We start from the raw sequence: 23,304 nt of genomic DNA, 5'->3' as shown, positions 1-23,304 counted from the left end.
TGACTTCAGGAAAAAAAATACAAATGCAAACATACATGTCCTCAGAGACAAAAATAAATGCTTTGAATTTACATAATACCCTCAAAGGATATCAGAGAGCTGTAAATTACTCAAAACTCACGCAGAAGAGAGATTAATTAGTATATCCAAGATCAAACAGAGAAATAGAGGTAAAAATGGGAAAACCTTAGCTTCTTTACAGCAAGACACTATTTCTTCAGGGTTTTAAAATCATAGTCAAATATTTGTAAAGTGAACTAAGTCAAACTGTTATTTTTAGCTCTGTAAAACACTGTGTAATGCAGCAAATTTTAAATAACAACATAACTTCATCAGATTTCTTCAATTTTTCCAGAATTCTCAAGAAATGTGTCAAATTAATCTTGAAAACAAAGGTTATAGGTATACTTTTCGATTTCTATATCAAACTTCAAAAACTGTAGGCCTGGGTAGCTGGGAACAGCCAACTGTGCGTGATGCAACCACCACCAATACAGACAAGAAAGCAGTTAACTGGCCACTGGACCTTACCCCATCGGTGCTGAATTAATTTGGGAAGGGAAAAAACAGTGTGGATGGTTTTGTGACAACTTGCCATAGTCCGAAACAGTCCAAAGCTTTTCAAAAATGGTGATGTCAGTTTAAAAATAATTAGCAACTATGGTCTATGGACATAGATGAACTCTGGGTAGAGAAAATGTGAGAAAAGGAAAAATCATAGCATCATAGAATATTTTGGGTTGGAAGGGACCCCCAGAGGTCATCTAATCCAACCCCCCTGGAGTGAGCAGGGACACCTTAAACCAGATCAGGTTGCTCAGAGCCCCGTCCAACCTGTCCTTGAATGTTTCCAGGGATGGGGCCTCCACCACCTCTCTGGGCAACCTGTTCCAGTGTTTCACTACCCTCATTGTAAACTTCCACACCATTTAACTTTAACTAGAATAGTTAGTTTTTAGCTTGTTCCATTTAAAACAAAAAAAGAAACATATGCCATATACTAAGACTGGATAAAAAATACTGTATCATCTAGATATGGGCCCACATATAAAGAAGGTTTTATTCTTTCATATACTATTTCACAAAAGTTTACATTATCTACTGCCAGAAAACTTTTCTCTGGAGTGTTACACACCTTCTTCTGGAGCTCTTCGTAATCTCTCTGATATTTTGTGATTAGTTCTTGCTGTTTTTGTCTTTCAATGTCTAATTCCACTCTAGCTTCTTCCTTGACTTTAAGAATTGCTTCTTTGTGTCGTGCTTCACCTTTAGCCAGATCAATTTCCATCTAGGGAACAAGTGGGTTTTAACAATAGGTAACAACTTACCTTAAAATATTTTTCACATTCCACGCTGCCATAAACGAAGTGATGTGAAATTTGGCAGACTGAGATTTTACACGCTGAGCAGACACAAAACGATTACAACTGTTGGAGCCTGGCTAGGGAAAGCTCCCGCTTCCCGCCGGCTCGCAGTGGCACGGACGGCTCTGGCTCCGCAGCGCGTCGGGGCCGAGTCACACGCGGCAGCCCCAGGAAGATGTCTCACAAGCCCCATGTGTCTCAAGTGGTGCTAGGTGCCTAAATTTAGGCAGCTGAACTTCACGCTAAATCACCATGAAAACACTACATTACAAAATCCTTAGCCTGTTCTTAAAATAGATGATTGTTTTGCTGGAAGCGTTTGCTCTGGAGGCAAAACTCAGCTCATCATTATTTTCAAATGCAGCAAAATGATACATTTCACAGTAAAAGACATCTACTGTGCTAAAAATAGGCCATAAGCTCAATATTAAAATATAACGATGTTAACTCTTATAAAATAATTTTTTTATTCGCGCTTTGCCACTCAGCCTTGTCAGTGAATAGCCACTTACCATGTAACATGTTTGCCTGTCTGCTCCCAGGGACCACACTCAGATGACACAAACTCCACGGTGCTACCTTGCCATTTAGAAGTGCAGTTCCCGTTAGCACAGCATACCTAATTTATTACATGCGCCTCCCCTCCCCTAAATCTGTTGGAAGTACCAGAACTCTAGGGGAAGGAACATAGAGAGGAACCTCCACAGAACCTCCCAGCACGGCCTCTCCGAGCATCGCCAGGTGCCAACGGCACCAAGTTGAGGTTAGAGGGAGCAGCAAGGCTCCACGGCTCAAGGGCAGCAAAGAGCAGCTCCAGCTCATTTTAGGGTCCAGACAACACTGCAGTTACGGTATATAAGTGGGACAAGCTCTGGACAAAAAAAGTGGACAAACTAAAATGAAAGAGTTGCAAATTCTGGGTAAAATATCCCAGTCCTTAAGGTATCTCACATATTTAATATTAAAAATTCCAATTTGAAAATTCAGCCATAATTTCCTGAAAATAGAAGCCTGAATTCTGGAGGAAATACTGAAGACTGTATTTTGAAAAATATTTTCCTAACCAGTATGCTAATATTATATATCTGCCAGCTGAATTCTAATGGACTTAATTGTAGCATGCTGAAAGGATAGGAAAGACATGTTAATCATGCATAACACTAGCCTAATTACTTAAAATTATTAAAAGCAGAAAAGCCCAGAATGAGCTTAATTACAATTATCTAATTTCACACACTAATTATGAGCAAATGTATAACAAATCCCCCTAACTTTTTTGGGAAAAGATAAACTGGAAATATTTTCATTATTTTTTAAAAATAAAAATATACCCAATTCTGGGCATGGAATAGGCACAAATCCCCTGCTAAGGCTTAGCTTATAACTGGTATATTTGTAAGATCCTCAAAGTAGACTATTATTATTATTGATGTATCTTCTACGTTATTAGATATGGGAGTTAGTATTCCGATTGCAGAAAAACAAATTTATTAACTCTACATATTATTATAGAAGCAGATCATATGTTGGAGGCTACTTGATTACAAAGACTAAAAAAATAAAAGGCAGTATAAAAAAATGAGCTTACTTTGAAGATTATGCAAGCATTTTTCACATTTACCACTTGAAGCTAATAAAGCTGATAACCAGAACAGAAAATAAAATAGCAGTTGATCTTCAAAGACAGCATAATGGCTACTAATTGCTTTAAAACCACTTACAAGCCCCTCATTAATTAATATTTAAAAAAAAATCCATAAAACAAATGTTGCCATCAATCTTAAAATCTTTTGGAAAAGAGATTTTTGTTGTTGTTGTCCCATTAAAACAATTTAAGGTTTATCTGTATTTTAAATAGAAAGCTGGAACACTTTATACTTATGCAATGGCACCCTGACCCAAGTAAAAGATAACTTTGTCACTTTGTCACATTTTGGATTCTTTTGTCCAATGATAACATTTTAGAGCGCTTGCTGGCCACTGCATTTTAATGGCTGTGATACCAAAGCTGTAATTGGTGTCCCTTACTAGTAGCAGTCTTTATCTTCTTTTAATGTCAGGTTGAACAATACATTGTGATTATGCAGACAGTGTGACCTCATTCTAAAATTATACCCTGCAACAGAGAGGTTAAGAAGTTTTAAAAGAAATGTAACTGATGTTAATTGCTAGTAGTCCAAAATTTTCATAAGACTAAATAAAGCTTTCAGACACTTATCACGTACTGAACAAAAAAAGACGATGGCAGTAATTTTAGTCACCAATTATGTAAGGCTTAAATCAGAAAAGTCGAAGTTATTGTTCAATTTTTCCTTCACAGATTTTTCTTTTTTTTTTTTAAATGTCTTATATTTTGGTGAAAAAGTTGCAGACTAAAACAAAGCTTACATGCTCAGGTGTTTATGGTAAACAGCTTTTCAAATCCCACTGGAAGAGACTGGCAGCTGGACTCTCCAAACCGAGTTAGAGTCTCCAGCTCAGAACTTCACAGCGTGACCCAAAACTACAGGAAAAATGATCTGTCCCACAGAGCAGAGCCAAAGGTCCTGATTCCCGAGATTGCTCGGATGCAGTGAGGCTGCCCAAAGCCCAGTAAAATTGAAGAGCTGTAGCACTGCCACATTCCAACCAGCTGTGCAATTAGTTAAGAAACTTATCCAATTAGCACACACAGCGGGCATACACATTTATTTTTTAAATCAGCTGAAAACATTTTTCCACAGAAGACCCCAAACCCAAGTGCATACTAAAAGATGACTAACAAGCTATAACCTAACTTTGTAGAATGTAGTAACAGCCCTTAAAGATGCAGCTAGTGATGGGAAGCCCTTCTAACAAGAAAAGACAGGTTAACAGGAGTTTACGCTTGTGGAGCAGACCTGTGCCATGCCTACGGCACTGGCATGGCTGTGGCGAGGTGCTCTGGGGGTGGGTGCTGCCCTGCACCTCAGCTATTTTCCTAATGCTGCATCCTACATCCATGGACCAGGACCAGACCTAATCTCTTTCCCACTCTGTTTCCCAACCAAGCCAGCTAGACCCTGAATTTGGGGTGTCCTCCTGACTGTATTTCAACCATCTTTCTCATCTGTAGCCTTTACTTAATTTCTTTTTTTCCTTCACTTCATTAAAGGAAAAATGGGGATGTATAAAGGAGCATGCATGTATGGAAGGTGTGTCATTCTCCCTCACACCTTCCCCTTCCTCCTTACTGTGAAAGGAACCATCATCCAATTACCAAAAAAAGCCTAGGTGGGAAGGTGCACGAAAGTGGCTTTGCAGGCTTCTGTAAGGGTCAATGAATAAAGTAACCACGGATGGGCCATTTCACAGAGAAGCCAACTCACAGGAGTGTCAGGTCTTTTCAAATGAAATACCAAGGTATTTTCACAGTAAATTTCACTGAAGTCTTTATTTTTATACTGCTCTGATTTGAAGGGAAAGCAAGCAAAAAAAAAAAAAAACCCAGCAGAGTCATTAGCAGGAGCAGAGATGGCATTTCTGGCAGAGATGCAACTGCCTGAAAGGAACTGGTGATCCTAGAGGTCAGCAGAAAGAGCAAAAGCCTTTTGCACCCTAGAGGTCCGTTCTAGCTCCGGGACTTTCACCATGCAACTCCTTTAGCTCCTTTTTATTGTGAGGACCCCCAGCTCAAGCGAATGGATAAGCCACATGCCTTCTTTCTGCTACCACGTCTCCCTTCCCAATTCCCCAGTCTAACCATGCTCCTCCACCTACCCACCGTGCCCCGTAGCCCCCTCCCCGAGCCCCCGTTGCAGCTGACAGCCAGTACTACCTCCCTTCTGCCGAGGGTCCTGTGCTGTAACTAGCCGTGCGCTCGCCAAGCTGATACCCATCTCCCCCTGAGCTCTTTGCCTGTGGGCATGCAGAGCCTGCCAGGTCAGGCAGAACAAGGTGCCTCTCAACCACTTGGCAGGGAGACTGTGTGGAGGGGCGCACATATCCCGAACCCCAGGTTGTACAAGCTTCCCTGCACCCCCAGGCTGCAATCAATGCTTGTTCCAAGTACTTCAGGTCTCAAGCTAGATGACACTGCTAATTTGGTGGTGCCATTTTCCTCTCCATACACCTCCTGACACCAGCAGGAACTAAAGATTTGTATCAAAACAACAAATTTCATGTTCACAGAGGACTTGGCAAGGATAAAACTGTCCTGTTACCTCTTCACTTCTTATTGCCGTGAGCGACAGAATCGTCCCAGGAATGGCGTGAGCACATATCCTGCATTCACAGCTGCAGTAAGTACCTGGCAGGGTATCCACACACCTCTCGCCCTCATCGTCCACTGTACAGCCAACAACCCCGCTGCCTTTCCTATTCAACATCTCCTGACAGCTCCAGAATCACTATGCTACAACAGCTTGTTTGTTTAGCTCTGCTTTGGTTTGCAAATGCCTGTCTTCTGAGGAAAGGACATTTTTGCTCATCTGCTTATTGTTTACTTTATAGATTTGTTTTACAAATAGCAATCTTCAGTTCACCTACTATGCAAGCAGGAAGGCTCTGCATTCTCTCCATCTTGTCAACAACACACAACCTTAGTTTTACTGGGAAACTACTTCAATATTAAATATATGCTTCCCTGTGCTTCTCTGCCAGATGTGTCAGGAAACAAATCCAGGCACTGATGCGCTCCCCCATGCAGAATTGTGGTTCGGGGTCTATAACCCGGATGGTTGCACACAGAAGAGGGTGGGCTCTGCATGTTCACCTCCTTGGAGCTTGTGTAGGACAACGGCTTGTGAGACTGGGCTTTTCCTGCAGAGCACACAGGGAAAGCACGGAGCTTGGAAGATCAGAGGTTCAGTGGGCTCAGTCCTGCTCCTCACACCCAGGCTTTCAGGGGACTGCACTCCTAACACTGGCACACTGCAAATCCCCTGAAACCTGGGAAGTCTGGATCAAACCCGAACGTCTTCAAAGCCTGTAAACGCTCATACTGAACACCTGCATTCAGTTCCAACTCATGTAGAGAGATCACCCGTTAAAACCTCTTGTACAAGGAACACTATTGACATATTTGCACTTGAGGAGACAGGTATCTGGCTTACCGCACTCATTTCTGACAGCTGACTACAACTGAAAAAAAATAAAGAAGAAATTAAAAGGGTGCCAACTGCACATCCCGCATTACCTTCTCCCTCCAGTTATCTTCATTCCGCATCTTCTGCCTTAATGTTTCCTGCAGCTGCTCTGTTCTGTTCTGATGAGAAATCAGCATTAACTCCCTAGAAACCACAAAAACTCGTATGTAAATATGTGCTCTGCCCAGCTCGGTGGTATGCCATTTTCTTGCAATTAAGCCCTGTGCGGCAAATGCTTGTCTTTTCCTCTTTGTTCGGTATTCTGTGCAATAAGCCCAGCAATCCTGCCCAGAGCCCAGCGGCACAGCAGTAATCACTATTTAGCATTTGCATAACACCATCACATACTTTATGAATTTTGCATTTTAAAGAAAATGCTGGAGTTGATCTTTCTTCCACACACACATATTTAAACCTCAAATATTTTTAGTATTTCTGAAGTCCAATTTTGAAAAACACTGAAAAACTGTTATAATATACAAAACACAAATTGTTGTATTTAATGAACTCGGAATATTACTATAACAAATTAAAAAATTGTAATAGATTTTGAATTGAAACCACCGAGTGCTTTCTATTGTTAGAGTTACTGTTTGTTATGTGAGGCTTGTATAGAGCAAAAGCCCTGGAGAGCTTAAATTCTTGTAACTTAGATTATTAGCAATGTACCACCTGGAACAACTCATGTATCCAGGGTTTAAGTAGAAGGAAAATATTCTTAAATTAACATTTAATATCTTTTCATGCAAGTACTAAAGTACAGGGAATATTCAAACCCTTTAAATATGAAAATACCTTAATGCCTCTTGGTGTACATCACTCAAAAAGTGCTTATGTTCTCCAAAAGCCGCTTCCCTGAATACATTTTCCGTTGTACACAAAGCAAACCAGTAACGTACTGCCATGTCTTAACTAGGGGACAGCACTTTCTATTTTGCCAATAAAAGACAAGCTTATTTATCAGTAACTGAAAATTTACCGCTGGGAAGTTGTCCATACACTTCACCAAATATTAGCCCATATCCAATAACCTGGCATATTGTAATATTTATGGCATTGTTACGATTTGCAAGTTGCTAATAACATAAGTTACAAGAACTTAAACTCTCTGGGGCTTTTGCTCTGCAAGTCGCACATAACAAATAGCAACTATAACAACTGCAATAAATGGGTGTTTTGATTATGCTTGAGCTGAAGCCCTGGACTGCAAAGCAAGGATTCCTCCCCCCCCCTTTTTTTTTAATAGGCTTTTTTCTTTTTTTTTTTTCTTTTTCATTCAGGTTTTGTCTATACTGTAAGAATTTTAAAAAATGCGTCCAATGAATTCCAAAATTTCAGGATATGAGTTCAGAGCTGCCAAGGCTTTTAGAGTTTTGCCCTAGAAGCAAGAGATGTGAGCAGTCAGTGGCAGGGTAGGACTGTCCTGAGCGCACAGGCAAGGCAGCGACTTCAGAACACACAAGCTGGGACCAGCGGGTCCCTCCCAGTCTGCCCAGTGCCATAGCCACACTCCTGGTTCTACTGCCTCTCCTCCCGCATCCTGACCGGCACAAAGCACCTCTGGGGCTTTACAGAATCTGTCTGTCCTTTCGGTAACAGTGAGGGAGGTTGAGGATCTGGCAGAGAAGGAATGTTTTTATTTTTAATAGTTTCCCAAAAGACAATCTAGGCTGAAGGTTCAGTCACAGGAGATCACCCGTGGTGACTCAGCTCCCATTACCTTTCTTGTTTCAACATCACCACCTCTTCCTCTGTTTGTCTAAGAAGAGTTTTAAGTGCTTCCAGCTCACTTTCTGATCGACCAGTTCTTCTTTTTAGATCTTCTTTCCTTTCTCTCTCAGCCACCTCTTCCTGTAAATGTTTGCATACTTGTTGGCAAATTAGAAGAGATTCCTCCTTTTCCTTGAGCTCTTTCGTAAGTCTACAGATGAAGCAAAAGTATCAGCATCCCAGTTATTATTTTCTTATTTACAGATATGAAATAGAAATTATTTGTACCTGGAAAATGAAATATTAGATAAAAAGCTATATATTCATTATGAAGTTAAATCTGGTGACATGAACACAAAAATAGAAACTAAAACCAGAAAAAAAAATATTGTAGAAAAGCTGCATTGAAATCATAAAATAAATTCTTTGCTCTCACTGCTCAGAAATCTGTGTTATGTTATGACATACAATTTCAGCATTTACCTTGACTCAGAAATTCCATTTTCGTATTTCATTTTTTTCAGTTCATTTTGACAGACATCAAGTTCCGTTGATTTCACCCTAAGAAAACATTAAAAAAAAAGTGTATTTGTCCAAAGAAATGATAGCCTTTACTCATGCAGTAACCTGAACATCAGGTTTATTGGCATATTATCCAACTTGCATTTTCTATTTTAGTTAAATGGTAGACAACAAAAAGTTCTGTTAGTCCTAGCTAACATTTTTAAGTAATTGTAAATTACACTTCCAACGTAATCTCAGCCTAACTTAGGATCTCGACAAGTTTAATGTTGCAAACAAGAAAGTGAGATCTTGCAACACCAATGAAGGTTTCACGTAAGATATGAATAAAAATGAACAAATAATTTAGTAGGTAAGAGGGCTGGAAACAGGTTTCTTGTCATTATGTCATAATTTCACCAATTAATAACCATGGTTAAGCTTCATATTTACACTTAAACAGATATAGAATATGTTATTTTATTAAATTGTACCCGTATTACACTAGAATTTTAATACTGCATTTGGAAACCCTTTGCTGTTTATTTAACTACGTTCATGAAATCTTTTTTTCATACTCAATACGTGTATTATCATTAAAATACTTTGTTGCTAAGCATTCCAAATATTTGCAACTTCGTTATGATCAGACCCTCTGAATATAGGAACCAAAACCAGAAAGTACACATCATAGAAGAATGAATCCTTGTTTAAATTTCAGGAAAACACACAAAAACCCCATGATAGCTGGTCTCGAGATCGGCAGTGCTAGTTCGTTACTCTCGAGCTTAATCTTTGAAACAGTAATTTTTTATTTTCAGTAGTGAATTATAAAGTGCTAGAAAGTGAATTATAACGTGCTGCTGTTTCTGAATGATTTTCAATGTTATACTCAAGCAATAAGGATTTTGGATACAGGAAAGCATTCAGATCCTGGATCATGCACCTTTTAGAGGTCACGACACAGGTCTCTCTGAGCACCCCTGCATCTGGACAGGACCCTGGAGGTCACCCAGCCCTGATTTTGGGTGCCCGATACAGCTCCCGTGAAAGTCAATAGAGGACAGCCCCAGGGCACAGGGAGCGTGGCAACTCCACTGCACGGCCCTGGCTTGGCCATTAAAAGATCAACCCAGGAGAACAGCGTGCAATAGCACAACAACAGTTAAGAAGTGCATCTTTTTTCTCATTTCCTCAACTTTTGACAGAGGTCTCATTTCTGCTCTCCCCTTCATCTGTGGGCTGCAGCATCTGAAAGTGGGACTCAGCAGAGCAGTGCCCGGGCACCACTGCTTTCGGGTGGGCTGCAGATGGAGCAAGCAGAATTTTTCACTCTGTGTGAGTGCTCTCTTCTCACTCATTGCACTAAAGTTAGCTCCGACAAGTGTTTGATGACATTCTATTTTTACTCTATTAATTTAGGTTTTGCATACTCTTACGTGAAACCATAGGCACGACACAGTAAAATTACAAACCGCAGTAGTGTACTGGTGCGTGGGGAAAAGTCACAGCAAATTTCCATTTGGGAGGGGGAGGATGAATAAAAAAAGAAATCATAGTCACTGATTAAATGCTAAAGTTTCTGATTAGTTTTATTGCACGCTTCCCTCCATCCCAAAACTACGATGTGAAATACTACTTTCCACGTACATTTTTAGTCCAGAAGTTACATGGATTTCACAAAATTTATCCTACAGTTGCATATTAAATAAAGTGTCAGACTGAGCTGACTTAACCTTAACCCTCCTCTTTGCAGTATCATTAAACACAGCAGGAGGGAGAAAGCCCTGCTTCCACAGACAGACATGCTCAGTCAGGTGGCTAGAAATACCGACCGTTTAATACAAAGATTAAATATTTTCTCTGTTGGTCATAACCTTCTGAAGCCATCATGACAAGCAGTGCTTTCAAAAAAAAAAAACCAAAAAGGTCTGTTAGAGCTTTGTGTGCAGTGGCAAACCGGCCAAGCAAACGGAAATCTTACATTAACAGCTTTTTGTAGTGGTCCATCTCGGCTGTTACTTTCTGCAGCTTCAGTCCAATTGTCTCTACTTGATTTGTTAAATCTGAAAACAAAAACATGTGTTTCATGCCTGCATTTATACTAAAATAACTCACTTTTATACGTATTGTGTTTTATTTGCATCTCAGACATGTAGCTCCTCACTCCCACCCCAAACAGGCAAAGCAGTGCCCCACAGCACTGCCTCTGAACAAGGCAAAATGGCCACCAGTGACAAGTACAGGTTTATCATTTATAATATTTGAATTGGTATCTCACTGCTTACAAACCATATAAGCCAGTTGTTTATATTGTCTTATGAATAACAAATTACTTTTATTGAAAAGGTCGGAGTGTTGATGCACCACCGTACACTTCAGTTCAGAAGAGCCTTCCAATTTCTATTCATACACTAGCAAAGACTGGCTTCATAGCAAGAAGCTGTTTTTTGTTTGGTTGGGTTTTTTTTATCCTGCCAGGAAACATGAAATTCAAGTAAATGTAAATATTAAATGCTCTAAATCATACGGTTTGTACACAATGCTGAGAGCAAAAGCATGCAGGCAGGCGGACCTGAAGATAACCTGCTAATGTTACTTCATATAAAACATGACTTAGTGGTACTATGCATTCTGTCTTAGACTCTCTTAGCTAAATGTTATCTTTCAGAACACATCACCTATCAGTTTCAATCAGCCATTGCCTTTTTTCCAGTATATAACCCAGTTCTTTTCACCTATACTATTAGTTTAATGTTTTTTTTCTCCCCCACTTGGGAAAAAAAAGCTTCCAAAGAAGATACTGAGCAAAGATAAAAGAACTGTTAAATACCGCTCCTTCTGCATAGTCTCATGTAAATAAAAAAGTGACAAATTTACTCCCAGCAGACAATGTAAAGCTTTTGATTTATTAGCTTTCAACCCTGTGAGTCTCTTCAAATACGGCTTTGCCAGACAGACGGCCGTCAGTCTGCACTTGCAGCGCAGCACCCAAGCATTTTCTTGCACGCAGGTAACAAGCACGAGCTGTGCAGAAATACAGGCTGGTGAGAACAGAACAAACATTCTCACCATCCACAACTAAACCTGCTTGCTTGCTTGCTTACGGGTGCAAACTAATTTTAAAAGCTTACTTAAAATCCCTTAGTGTCACGTATTAGACCATTTTGTCTCAAAGAACATAACATAAATAGTTCAGACTTCTCAACCTTCTCAAACAGTTATCAAAGAAACCTCATCTAGTTTTGTGTGTGGCCTACTGTCATCCATTTTTTTAAGAGAAATCCTAAGCATAGTCATAACATCAAGTTTTGAAGCCCTATAAACAGACGTAACAGCACATATCTTAACCTGATTCCCATTTTAGTGAGCATATCTAAATAAGCTCATGAATAAGAAGAGCTGCCTTCCAAGAAAACATAAAAATGACCATAAATCAAAGTTGCCTCTACATAAAAGGCAGCATCATAAACTCCATGGGAAAAAAAATGTACAATAGAACATTGCAACAAATCTAGAAGCAGAAGAAAAACAAAGATGGAACTGGAGGAGCTGACTCGCTCTCTGAAGGTGAACAGCTACAACGAGAGTCCAACCTCTCTGCCTTCAAAGCTCTCTGATATATCCTCCAAAAGCCAAATTGAACTGTGATTCCTGTTCTCACATTTATCATTTGTGACATCAGAATTCACTGAATTTTTGTAACTTTTCCTATGTGCCCATTTCAGTCATTTCCATCAACTATCACGATGATGGATAATCCAGGAGTGTGACTTCCTGCCAGCATCCCTCACGTCATACCTTCTCTTGCTAAATCTTACTGCGTGGAAGACTCCCATCTTTTCAAAAAAGGGAAAAGGAAAACTGTTCATTATCTCAGACTACACCAAAAAAATCAGGGAGAGAATTATATAGGGTAAAGTACACGCTACATGTCAGATAGATACATTCCCAAACTACCAGCACTTATAAAGAGCTTTTTTACAAGAAAGTTAAAATTTCTTTGGGTTTGACTAAGCCCTTGCAAAAATCAGTGGAAGTTAATTATGGAAGCACCTTGTGTGCCACCTGCCACAGACAACAAAACAGATAAAATATATTTATGTATAACATACCTTTGCCATTGTGTTTCTACTTTTCAGACACAAAAATATTAATGCAGTCGTGCTGTGTTATTGCATTGCATTCATTTTTGCACTTGTTTAGAGACATGTTTTTCTTTGTATAAAATACATTTTTGTGAAAAATATTTTAGTTCAGAGCTGTAGAAAGAATTACGTGAAGCTGGGGAATCTGCAGCCAGCACTCTCATTTTTTCGTAAGTGTGATCACAAGAGACTCACAAGCGCTTCTACACTTGACATTATTTGTGTAATATTAAAAAAGTGAATATTCATGCATGTTTTCTATTCCCCAGAGTTTTTCAGCAATAAATGGTCTAGAAAGAAGAAAATTAAGCAATATAAACATTTTTAAACTTACTGGTAAATTTGTTTAAAGGAATTGATACAATAGCAATGCAACCAAAAACCCACCTTATAATTACAAAAACGCTAGAAAACAAAGCTTAAGGTTACTCCCATATATATTCCATTGCAATGTCTGTTTGACTAACGTGAAATCAGTTCCTGAAGTTTGAATGGAGCGAATATTTGCTGTCTTTTAATATATACATTATTCACCACAGATATTCACAAAACTCCTTGCACAGTACCGTATAGAAGGTAAAAAGTTATGTAGAAATTAGGGCTTCTTAGAAACATCTAAATTATTTACATTATTGGCTTTCCAATCATTTCTGGCATCTGTTGTTCAAGTGAGTTATCTGAGAAGGTTTGGAGGGGTAAATGATGATGACTATTTCCAGGTGAATCACTGCCTGCCCATCTCCTTGGCATTCCTCATAGAACTGTCAAAAGGACCCTTTGGTATCCAACTGATGCAGGAGGGCTCCTGCACTCAGCAAGGCATGCCCAAGTATGCAGCATTTCTATGAGTTATTAGCAACTTTCAGATCTCTGTCAGACTAGATACAACTCAGAATTTCTTGTTCCCATTTCATAAAATACATAAATGAGAGGTTATTTGCACTAAACCTTCATGAAACAATTTTTTCTCTCTGAAGATAGAAATGAATTAATGTAAAAACTATATAAACGTAGCTAGATCAGTGTAAACTAATTCTCCAGTATATTCCAGAAATTGTCTTTCACAGAATACCATCATCCTATATTTTGATTTTTCAAGAGGGAAGTTGTCCACAAAACTTCAAAACAAGGTCGACTACAAATAGCACATACAGTTGACATTCTGGGCATTCTGCATGTATCAAAAGGAGAAGGACACTGTAAGTATAGATAATAATTCACCCATATTTCCTGTTACCTACTACTAATCATAGTCTATATCTATATCAATATCTATATCTGTAGAGAATACTTACCATTTACATCAGACTTTCAGAAACTTAAAGAATCAAAGGAGCAACTGGACACAGTTCTACCTGAGGGGATCATACCTTGGCATTTAGACAAAAGAAGCCTCAGAAACCCAGAGACTGACCCTCTTCATCATATAGGAATAAGATACTTCTAGCTTTGTGGTGAAGGCTATTTTCCCATGACAGTATTGAAAAAAAATGGAAGTTGAAAGGTCTGGCAACAGTTAAATTAAGCCTCACACATATAATCAAGCTACGGTCTGGCAAAAGTTAAGTTAAACTTCCTTTGCACTCCGTTCCAAGCGGCATTTATTACCTCCGCAGACCTGTCCCTGCCCCATTTCCTTGGAGGCAAAGAGTAAGTTCTGTACAGAGAGAGTCAGGAGAACAGCAAGGATCTGCCCGGTTCCACTTGTAAGGGCATGCAGTCGGCTGGGGGAGAGCCAAGAACCTCTCAGGAAGACTGCACCGATGCCGTCAAAACCAGTGGTCTTAGCAGCAGCAGACACAGAATACGTTCCCACCATAAACACAGTGCAGTGCAGCAACAGCTGAGCTAGGAGAGGCTCGAGGTGGACAAGAAACAGTCACCTCTGAAGAGGCATTGCTCCAAACACCACCTCCCTGACCACTGTGCTCAGCGGCAGCGATCCTACTTAGTAGCACACACAACTTTGCTGCAAACTACTCAGCTAAAACTTGGTTCAACACTCTTTTCCTCTGCTTTCCCCATCCCTCCTTAACCCACTGTTTTCCTGTGCAATGAGTTAAGTAATTAGCAGCTTTGCAGCCATTAGAAAGGAATTATCCTGAAAAAAATCAAATTGTTTCAGATTCTACAGTTTCTCAGTATTCCTCGTAGTGCCCCTCCTAAGCCGGGTATGACCAAGGACTAGCATTCAGCAGTAAAAAAGGATTGAAGGCTGCTAACCTCGACTCTTAGAGGAAAAAAGAGATGGAGACTGGTACCTTCTCTTTTCCTACTTGGATTAGGGGACATTCCCAGCTCTTCCTGGCTGCACCTCCATTCTGATGCACGGGATGCTGACTACACTTGGAATAATATTCACTAAAAAAACGGTAGCCTGCATTTATCCCTATTTGTCCCTGCCAATCTTCCTGTGAAACCAAGCCCTCAGGTGCTTTGGTTTGACTGTACTCCTCCAGGTGATGGAAGGTGGTCTGAAGCTTTTCCACAGAGCTATTTTCAACAGTGCCCAAACTTTGATGGTAGTGCATGACCACAATAAACGGTGAGGGTAGCTTAACTGCTCGTCAAAAACACTGGGGACCAGTAGTTTATAATCTATAAGCACCCTTGCACTGTTTCAGTTTGGTGCCTGGGAAGCCAACCCCGTTTCCCCTCAGTTCCCTGGGAAAGAGCCGCTGAACATCCATGCTTGCTGTTGAACAGAACCCATAGAGATAAATCACTGACAACTTACAACTATTTAAAAACTGTGTTTGTGTGACAGCGTTCTTGCCAAAACTTCCTCTCAGCTGTTTTAAAGACTTCTCTGACAAATTCCCATTGTAACCAAAGCCATGCAGTCACTACGTTATCTAAGTCCTGTTATCTGCATCAAAAATGCACAATAGACACCGGACCAAGCTGCAATGTTTGCTGCTCAGAGCTGGCATCTTCACCTTCTCTACGAACGGGAAGTCATGGCCAAGTACCCAGAGGACAGATTAGACCACCTGCAGTTACTCTTGTTTACTTTAGTTTCTTCAGCAGGGCATTCTTCAGTAATGTATTGTTCTGTACGCTTTTCCAAAGCTAAATAATTCAACTTTAATTTCCTGTTATTCATCCTGACATTGCCTTATGAAGTAAATGGCTCTGAATGCCTACAGAAAAAAGGGAAACTTTGGCTTGACACACCAAGCAGATGTTAGACAGAACACGTGGGAACAATCTAACATTGACAACAGCAAGCTCTGCTGCAATGTGACTGCTTTGTTAAAACAGATGAAGACGAAATTACTGTAGATGAACACCACAAAAAGGAGAGCCCTTTGCCTTTCTTCACATGGGGATGGCTCCTACGGAGAAGTTTTTCACAAATATCTCTTTTTGACAATTTTTTTTTTAAAAAAATGTTATTATAGAAGATCTCTGGCAATTATTAATAACTGTGATCTTTTTTACCTCTTCCTAGATGCAGGAGTATGGACACAAGTTCTGGAATAAAGGAAAAGGAGAGGGGTAATGCTTATTTTTGGGTTTAGTACTTTGGGTGGTCTCTTTCAGCTCTGTTTCTTCTTTTACTCAACTTGTTTGAGAAGTTTTCATAATGACTGAGCATTGGACAGGAGTTTTTCATGCGGGAGTAGATGGATTCAATTATACGGCTGCTTTCTGCAAATCTTCTCTAGAGAGAGTTCCCACCAAAGTCAAGGGGAGCTGGTTAGCAGAAAGTGTGAGGGATGAGACCTACACCCCCAGAGACTAAATAATACAGATTTCAATTGAGTTTGCAAAACATAGTAAAAATGAGGAAACTAAGAAGGAGAAAGGTAATACAAATGGAAACTTATGCTGAAAACTTGCTGAATAAAAACATATTCAAGTGCTTATGTAAAAATGTTCTCCAATAATGAAAATAAAGCTTATTGCAAAATACACAAAACCAATAAAAAGCATTCACGCTTTGTAGCACTGATACTCATTTTAAAGCTTTAAGTACCAACACATTTTAAAGAATCTTCAGTCCAAGCCCATCTCAATACCATTCATGTTTAATTTTACTTCTCTCTGTGATTCACAGTATATCTTACCATAGCCACAAACAGTCAACAGCAAGCTTTCAGGTACCACGTGCGATCAGCCCTGACTTCAAACAGGGACAAAAGGTGGGTAGGGCAGAGACTGCCTCCCCTACGCCTCTGTGGTTTAGCAGCACCATATTCTCCATAAAGCGAGACTCTGTTGTGATAGGTACAGGGACCAAGGGGGCACAGCACAAAACACGCACAAAGAAAAGACATGAAGAACCAAAGAAAAAGAACCAAAGCTGGTGACTGTTTCCTTGTATCTGGGCAAATTCACACAGATGCAGCCCGTAGTGTGTGCAAAACACCGAGCACAGAGTCCGCCCAGAAATTTCAGGAATTTAGCCACCCGGTTTGCATCCTTTCCAGCTGCCCGGCCAACGGCACGGTGCTGAATGAAGGCTCCAGTTCCTGCTTTGTAAATAGCAACAACTGGTGAAGTTTTCAATGAAAACTTAAAAAAAAAAAAAAAAAGGACTGAGAACTATATTCACATTGGGTAAGCAGCCACTCTGGAAGCCATCAATTCTGCAGCTAATTCATAACAGATCCACAGTAGTATCAGTTCAGAAGCACACGTGATAGAACTGTGTAGTTTTCTGTTTTTCCTGCAAAACCTACAAAAAATCCAAGATACTGTCTGAAAATTTTGGTCTCATCTAAATAAAAGCTCAGTGTTTTATACAGGTATAAGGAGGACTATTTGCTAGTAGTTAAGACTTTCGGGAGAGGTTAATATGCACAGCTCAAATAGCTATTGCCACTGCAGACCCCAGTCATTGCTTGAGACCCTTTTGCCTTAGCAGCACCAGCTCAGCTGCTAGCGGACAGAAACTCAGCAGCACAGCTCTACTTAAGGTCAATGCCTGTCACGGTATGAATCTGTTCTGTATCACTAAGTCTCTGGCCTAAAATGACTGTGCCTACCTAAGAATAAATGCATGTCTGCAAAGTTTGTCTGCTTCCAACTTCATTTCTTACTAACTTCCTGGGGACTAAGAACAAGTGGATTTGCTCCTTCTCACCACATCACTACTCTCCAGCACATAGAAAACAGCACAGGGAGAAAGTAGTTTCATTTTCCCTTTACTTAAGCATGGTTTGTGGAACAACTGGCAGATCGTTTGGTTTAAACAAGACAAGCTCTGACTCATCATACCGGTCACTGCTGAGAAAGAGCCACTGGGGCAGTCCCGTTGGTGCTCTCACCGAGAAGCAGAACGACTGTGTAGGCTCACGTGCTGCCCTCCAGTCCTACTGACTAGAAACACCCAGTCTCAGTGCCTGTGTGCCTGCAGTCAACAATTACTTGCAGAAGAATCACAGATTAAAATATTTTCTATTTTACCAAGCTTTATGAAATTCTCATCATTATTCAGCTGGGTGCAGATTCACAGAGAGGACGGCTGGAAGGGACCTCTGGGGGCCATATAGTCCAACCTTCTGCCCAGAGCAGTACTGCTGACAAAACCAGACTAGGTTACCTGTGGTTTTATTCAGCTGAGTCTTGCAGACCCCCAAGGCTGGAGACTCCCCAGCCCTCTGGGCAGCCTCTTCCCCCACCACACCACCCTCTGCTGGAAAAGCTCTTCCCAACATCCACCCCAAAGCTCTCAGGCTCCAAAGATGTGGCCGGTGTCCCCTGCCTCCACCTGCCACTCCCCAGGACGGTTTGGATCCATCACCTTTCTCTTGCCCCTCCAGGCACTTTCAGACCGCTGTTGGGTCCCCTCTTGGCCAGCTAGGTCTAGCCCCGCTCTTGCCATGATAAGGTTTCCTTTGTCCAATTAATGTCATTTTCGGATCAATCTTTTTCAGAGACTTAGTCCATATACATGTGAACACCAGTACCCTGTGAGACACTCCCTGTATTACCTCAGATCAAGATAATACTTGTCACGCTGGTGGACTGAACGAAACCGCCCCAAACGAAACCTCCCTGAGGCTGGTGGGTGTGAGAAATGTCCTTCATTCAGGAAACAGAGAGCAGCAGTTAAACACTTTCGGGCATGGAAGGGACTGGCTGGAACAGAAACTCAAACGCAGGAGCCACGGTATTGCCGTGAGGGAACTGAGGCCGAAGGGGAACAGGGCAAATGCAGCCCAGCAGCATTACAGGGACAGGCAGAAAGAAACAGAGAATCCAAGGGGTTGGGAAAACACCAGTAGTTTGAACCCATCAGGAGACAGAAATGGAGAGAGCTGCACAGATCCCTGGCCGAGACGGACCGGAACCCAGCTCCTGTTGCTTAATTTCTCAAGTATTCTGGGAAACAGGAGGTTGTAGGTATTCTTTAAAACCTGTTAAAGAACTACTCCCTGTAGGTAGTAACCTATAGGGCCCTGAAGACTAGCTGATGAGCTGTGTCAGAAGGTGTAAAAAGCTTTAAATTTTCCTAGAACATTAATACTGGACCAAATTAGGGTGTACACATAACATAGATACTTTTCAGCACATATATTTAAAAAGCATGGCAGAGAAGCTGTGAGAAATACTAAATACATACATGAAAAATTATTGTGTCACACTAGGAATAATTTGCCTCACTGTATGTTTCTAAGGAGACCAAAGAAGTGAACTAAATACTCAAAGTCCCTGCACACACAGAACAGAACTATTTATTTTTTATTTATAATATTTCATGCACTCTGTTCTCTAAGATAAATTATTTTTTGCATACACAAGAAAGTATTTCTTTTTATTTGTGACTCATAAACACCAGCCTGTCTGGAAGGAGCCCTGGGACGGACTCCAGCCTTATAGATTTACAACCTTTCTGGAGACCTGACCAGTGCCATCAGGAAGTCTCTAAATCACTAAAAGCTGCCAGGAACTGGGAGGATGTGCCAGAAAAAGGAGTGCCTGTTTCTTATCTCCCCCAGCATATGTTGCTGACCACTGCCAGGTCTGGGCTTTCTGGATCTCTGGTCTGAACTAGTATGTTAGTTCTTTCATGTTTGTATATAAAACGAGCATAGAAAAAGCAAGAGAAGGGACTAGGTTCTAAATCGTTTTGAGTGGTACAAACCTAGAACGCCTTTAGTGTCCTCAAAAGAATAAGCCAGCAACTACATCCACCATGCAAACATGACTGCAATCTTTTCCAAGACCTTATGAAGTGCTTAATTAGAGAAACAACGCTATCTCTGCTTTATTAGAGAAACAGTGCTATCTCAGCAAACCTCGCTCCCCTCTCTCTCCCCCCACTCCCCGAGTGCACAAGTGACACGTTACAAGCACTTCTGCAGTCAGAGGGATTGCTTACATGGTATTTGCTCAGCCACAGCCAGGGTTCATGTTCAGCATCAAAGGACTTGGTCCTTAAGCCAGAATTTTCTGCATATGTTCTGGCCTTTTTGAAGCCAAGTTAACTGGGATGTCTCAGAATTGTTCCTACAGACCTGCTTCTCCTATGTATTAAAATTGATTTGAAATACTGTCACTGACCTATTGGCTGGGAAAACAGAAGGTGAGAAAATGGAGCTTCTGACCTTAATTTTCCTTGGAGACAGATTTTTTTTTCCTCAGTGTTTAAGCTAAGCAGATGACACAAAATATAATAGAAATAATTTCCTTGAACATGGATTCCTGCTTTTCCTGAAGAAGCAAAGTGGGGCCCTTCTGTAACTAAATCACACTCAAACACAGCGTTATTCCAACACCTAGTTGAAGAGAACTAGGACGCTGTTCTTTCCATCGCATTCATCTGTTTCCTCTTCCACTGTAAGAGTCTGCTGAAAAGCGCTAATGAGCCATTGCTCCGTCTAACCCATTCGTCACATTCTGTTCAAACACCAACACTACATTCCCCAGCTCTCACCCTTCAAATTCTTAGTACTGCAGCTGGAATTAATAAAAAAAAAATATTTCAACAGTACTTATAGTATGAATAGTGGGTATTTGAACTGCAGCCTACCTAAAACTACAGGAAACTATTCTCTCTTTGGATTTTCAAAGCTCTTCAAAGTGGTCTTTAAAGCGTCATTAAAGACACTTCATGTACATGAAAATACCATTCCTTCTTTCCATGAAGAGTGCTAACATTCCCCACTCAAACTACCCAGCTACTCCTACAGCTGCCTGCATTTTTCAATCATCTCTCATTAGTCTTATTATGTCAGCAGACCACTGCTAAGTTTATATTTAGCAACTTAAGTAGCCTATGAAGCAGTAGCATCAAAAGATTTAAAAGACAGATTTCATGTGCATAGCCAGCAATTTAAACCCATACAGAGGTAAACCTGTAACTATAAATGGGCTAAAGAAAAACTGCAATGACTTTGTGAAGAAAAACTATTCTATATCTGTGATTAAATGCAGGAAAGGATTTGGCTGGAAATAAAAATGAAAGCACAGATACCAGCTCCTCTTCTTTAGGAGCACATGCTATTGCAGCTCTTCACAAGGCATTATTGATTTTTTTTTTTTTTTGCAAGTCTATTTGATTAGACAGTTATTCACCAGACCTTACCTTGTGTTGAGCATTTTTCAAGACCTGTCATCTCTAGCTAACTGCATGATGCACTCCGAGTCTGAAAAGTGGTATGAAACCAGCAGTCAAATTCACCTCTTTGGCAAAACATAACTCGCAAAGATAATTTTCAGAAAGTCATGAGAAGCACAAGAATGAAGAGACAACAGTAGAACTAATGCTTAATTTCAGCTCTTGCAAATGACTGCTATAATAGGGTATATTCAATAATTTACAATTCTGTGATAAATACGAAAACCAAGAATCTTCAGAATATTGGGTGCAAAAAGGGGTTCAAAACATGTAAATCACAAATCCTGGTAGGTTTTGGCTTTTTGTCCTGGAGCATTGAACTATTTCAGTACCAAAGAGGGATATTAGCTTCAGAATAGAGTAGCTTGTGGAAAAAAAACACAACAAACTAAAACAACCAACCAACCCCCCCCCAACCCATGGACACTCTAGATCTGGCTGATTTCCTACGCACTGACTTTACATGGTGTAAATCCACCAACTGGAAACGATTTTCACTAAGATCAAATGAGGCAAAAAAGAAAAAAAGAAAGAAGTGTTGTTTGTTCCCACTAATTTATTTTAATATAATGGCAAACTGATATAATATTTGATGCTTATTTCATGAAGAAAATCATGGTTTGTATTTCAAAGAGAACACTTTTATCACCAGTGCATTAGCTGGCTTTATTAGCCCAATCCAGCAACAAGTTCCAGATAGACTGACCTCTTCAAATGCGTATGGATCTGTGTTTTACTGATCTATTTGGGAAGGGCAGAATGAAAATGCCTGAGCTAGCAGTCTTTCTGCCTTGAAATCTCCTGGATATCCACATTAAACATTTTATTGCTGCTTAAGAACTGATTTATTATGAAGTAAGTGCTAAATTTTCTTATTCATAAAAATAAATTTTAAAATGCCTCACACAAAGCATTGACCTGCTTAGCTGATATTTTAGCTGTTCATGAGATTTCGCAGATGTCTAATATTCTGCATAAATTCCATATACACTGTTTTATTTGTGTTTCCTCCACAAAATGTTTGCCATTTCAAGTTTTTATTATATGTGGTTTAAAAAAGAAACCTGACATGCAAAATAAGTAAATAGTGAGTCAAACAGCACAGCATGCTGAGCGGCGGTCATGGTGACCCTTCTGCTCAAGTATTACACCGAGATGCCCGAGAATCCACACAGTCACACTAACCACTGAGATAACTCGCAGTGAACCCACTACATGTACGCTTTTTTTTTTAATCCCTCTTCGCTGGAAACATATTTAAAAAGGGCGAGTGAGCAGAAGAGATAAGTGGCAGTGAGTACTTCACCACAGACATCTTGAGGGAAGGAGTAGCTCTGTAGAGCGTTGTAAATTTTCAAATCTCTTTATAAACATAAACAAGCAGCTTCCAAAATATTCCTTTGAAGTGGACGGGGCGGGGGGGGAAGACAAAAACATAGATGGCAGCTCTTGGCTGGGTCTCCTATCAATGCTAGCAGCGGAAAAAAATTAATAAAGATGTAAGCATGGATAAAACTTTTTCAGAATATTCTAACATTTTAGGTTTCTTTCAAGAGTCACACCTTCACTTTCAGTTATGTCACAAAGTGAAAAATGATGATACTGAAGTAAACTTCAATAAATCCCAAGTTTTCTCTCTCATCAAAACCAGAACTCTATAGTTGCTCACATTAACGCTGAATTCCAAGAGCAGCATAACTGGCAAGAGCTGAATCACAAACATCCTCCCCAAATTAACTTGGAGAAGGATTCTGGATGGAAGGAGTAATTTTGGAAAGTTAACGATAAGTTTACTGTTAGAGATGTGATACTCACCACCTGGGCTGCTGATTAATATGTCCTTGCAATTTCCTATAGAGGCCAACAAGCCTACTAGATGATGTGCAAGTCTTGTTAATACCGTT

At 40.2% G+C, this 23,304-nt stretch overlaps 1 protein-coding gene across 1 annotated transcript in view; it reads right to left on the bottom strand.

The window, feature by feature from the left end:
• The window catches only part of LEKR1 (leucine, glutamate and lysine rich 1), a 62,287-nt gene that overhangs the window by 3,359 nt on the left and 35,624 nt on the right, over window positions 1-23,304 (bottom strand). The window contains exons 6-10 of the mRNA XM_009634353.2: window positions 10,665-10,746; window positions 8,663-8,740; window positions 8,190-8,390; window positions 6,520-6,613; window positions 1,136-1,288 (exon numbers count right to left, since the gene is read on the bottom strand). Of these exons, the coding sequence (XP_009632648.2) occupies window positions 1,136-1,288; window positions 6,520-6,613; window positions 8,190-8,390; window positions 8,663-8,740; window positions 10,665-10,746 (608 nt within the window). The remainder of the gene's footprint in view (window positions 1-1,135; window positions 1,289-6,519; window positions 6,614-8,189; window positions 8,391-8,662; window positions 8,741-10,664; window positions 10,747-23,304) is intronic.

Source organism: Egretta garzetta, unplaced genomic scaffold (assembly GCF_000687185.1).
Source record: "Egretta garzetta isolate BGI_Z169 unplaced genomic scaffold, ASM68718v1 scaffold172, whole genome shotgun sequence".
Taxonomy (NCBI): Eukaryota; Metazoa; Chordata; class Aves; order Pelecaniformes; family Ardeidae; genus Egretta; species Egretta garzetta.
This window is presented reverse-complemented; position numbering and strand designations above follow the sequence as displayed.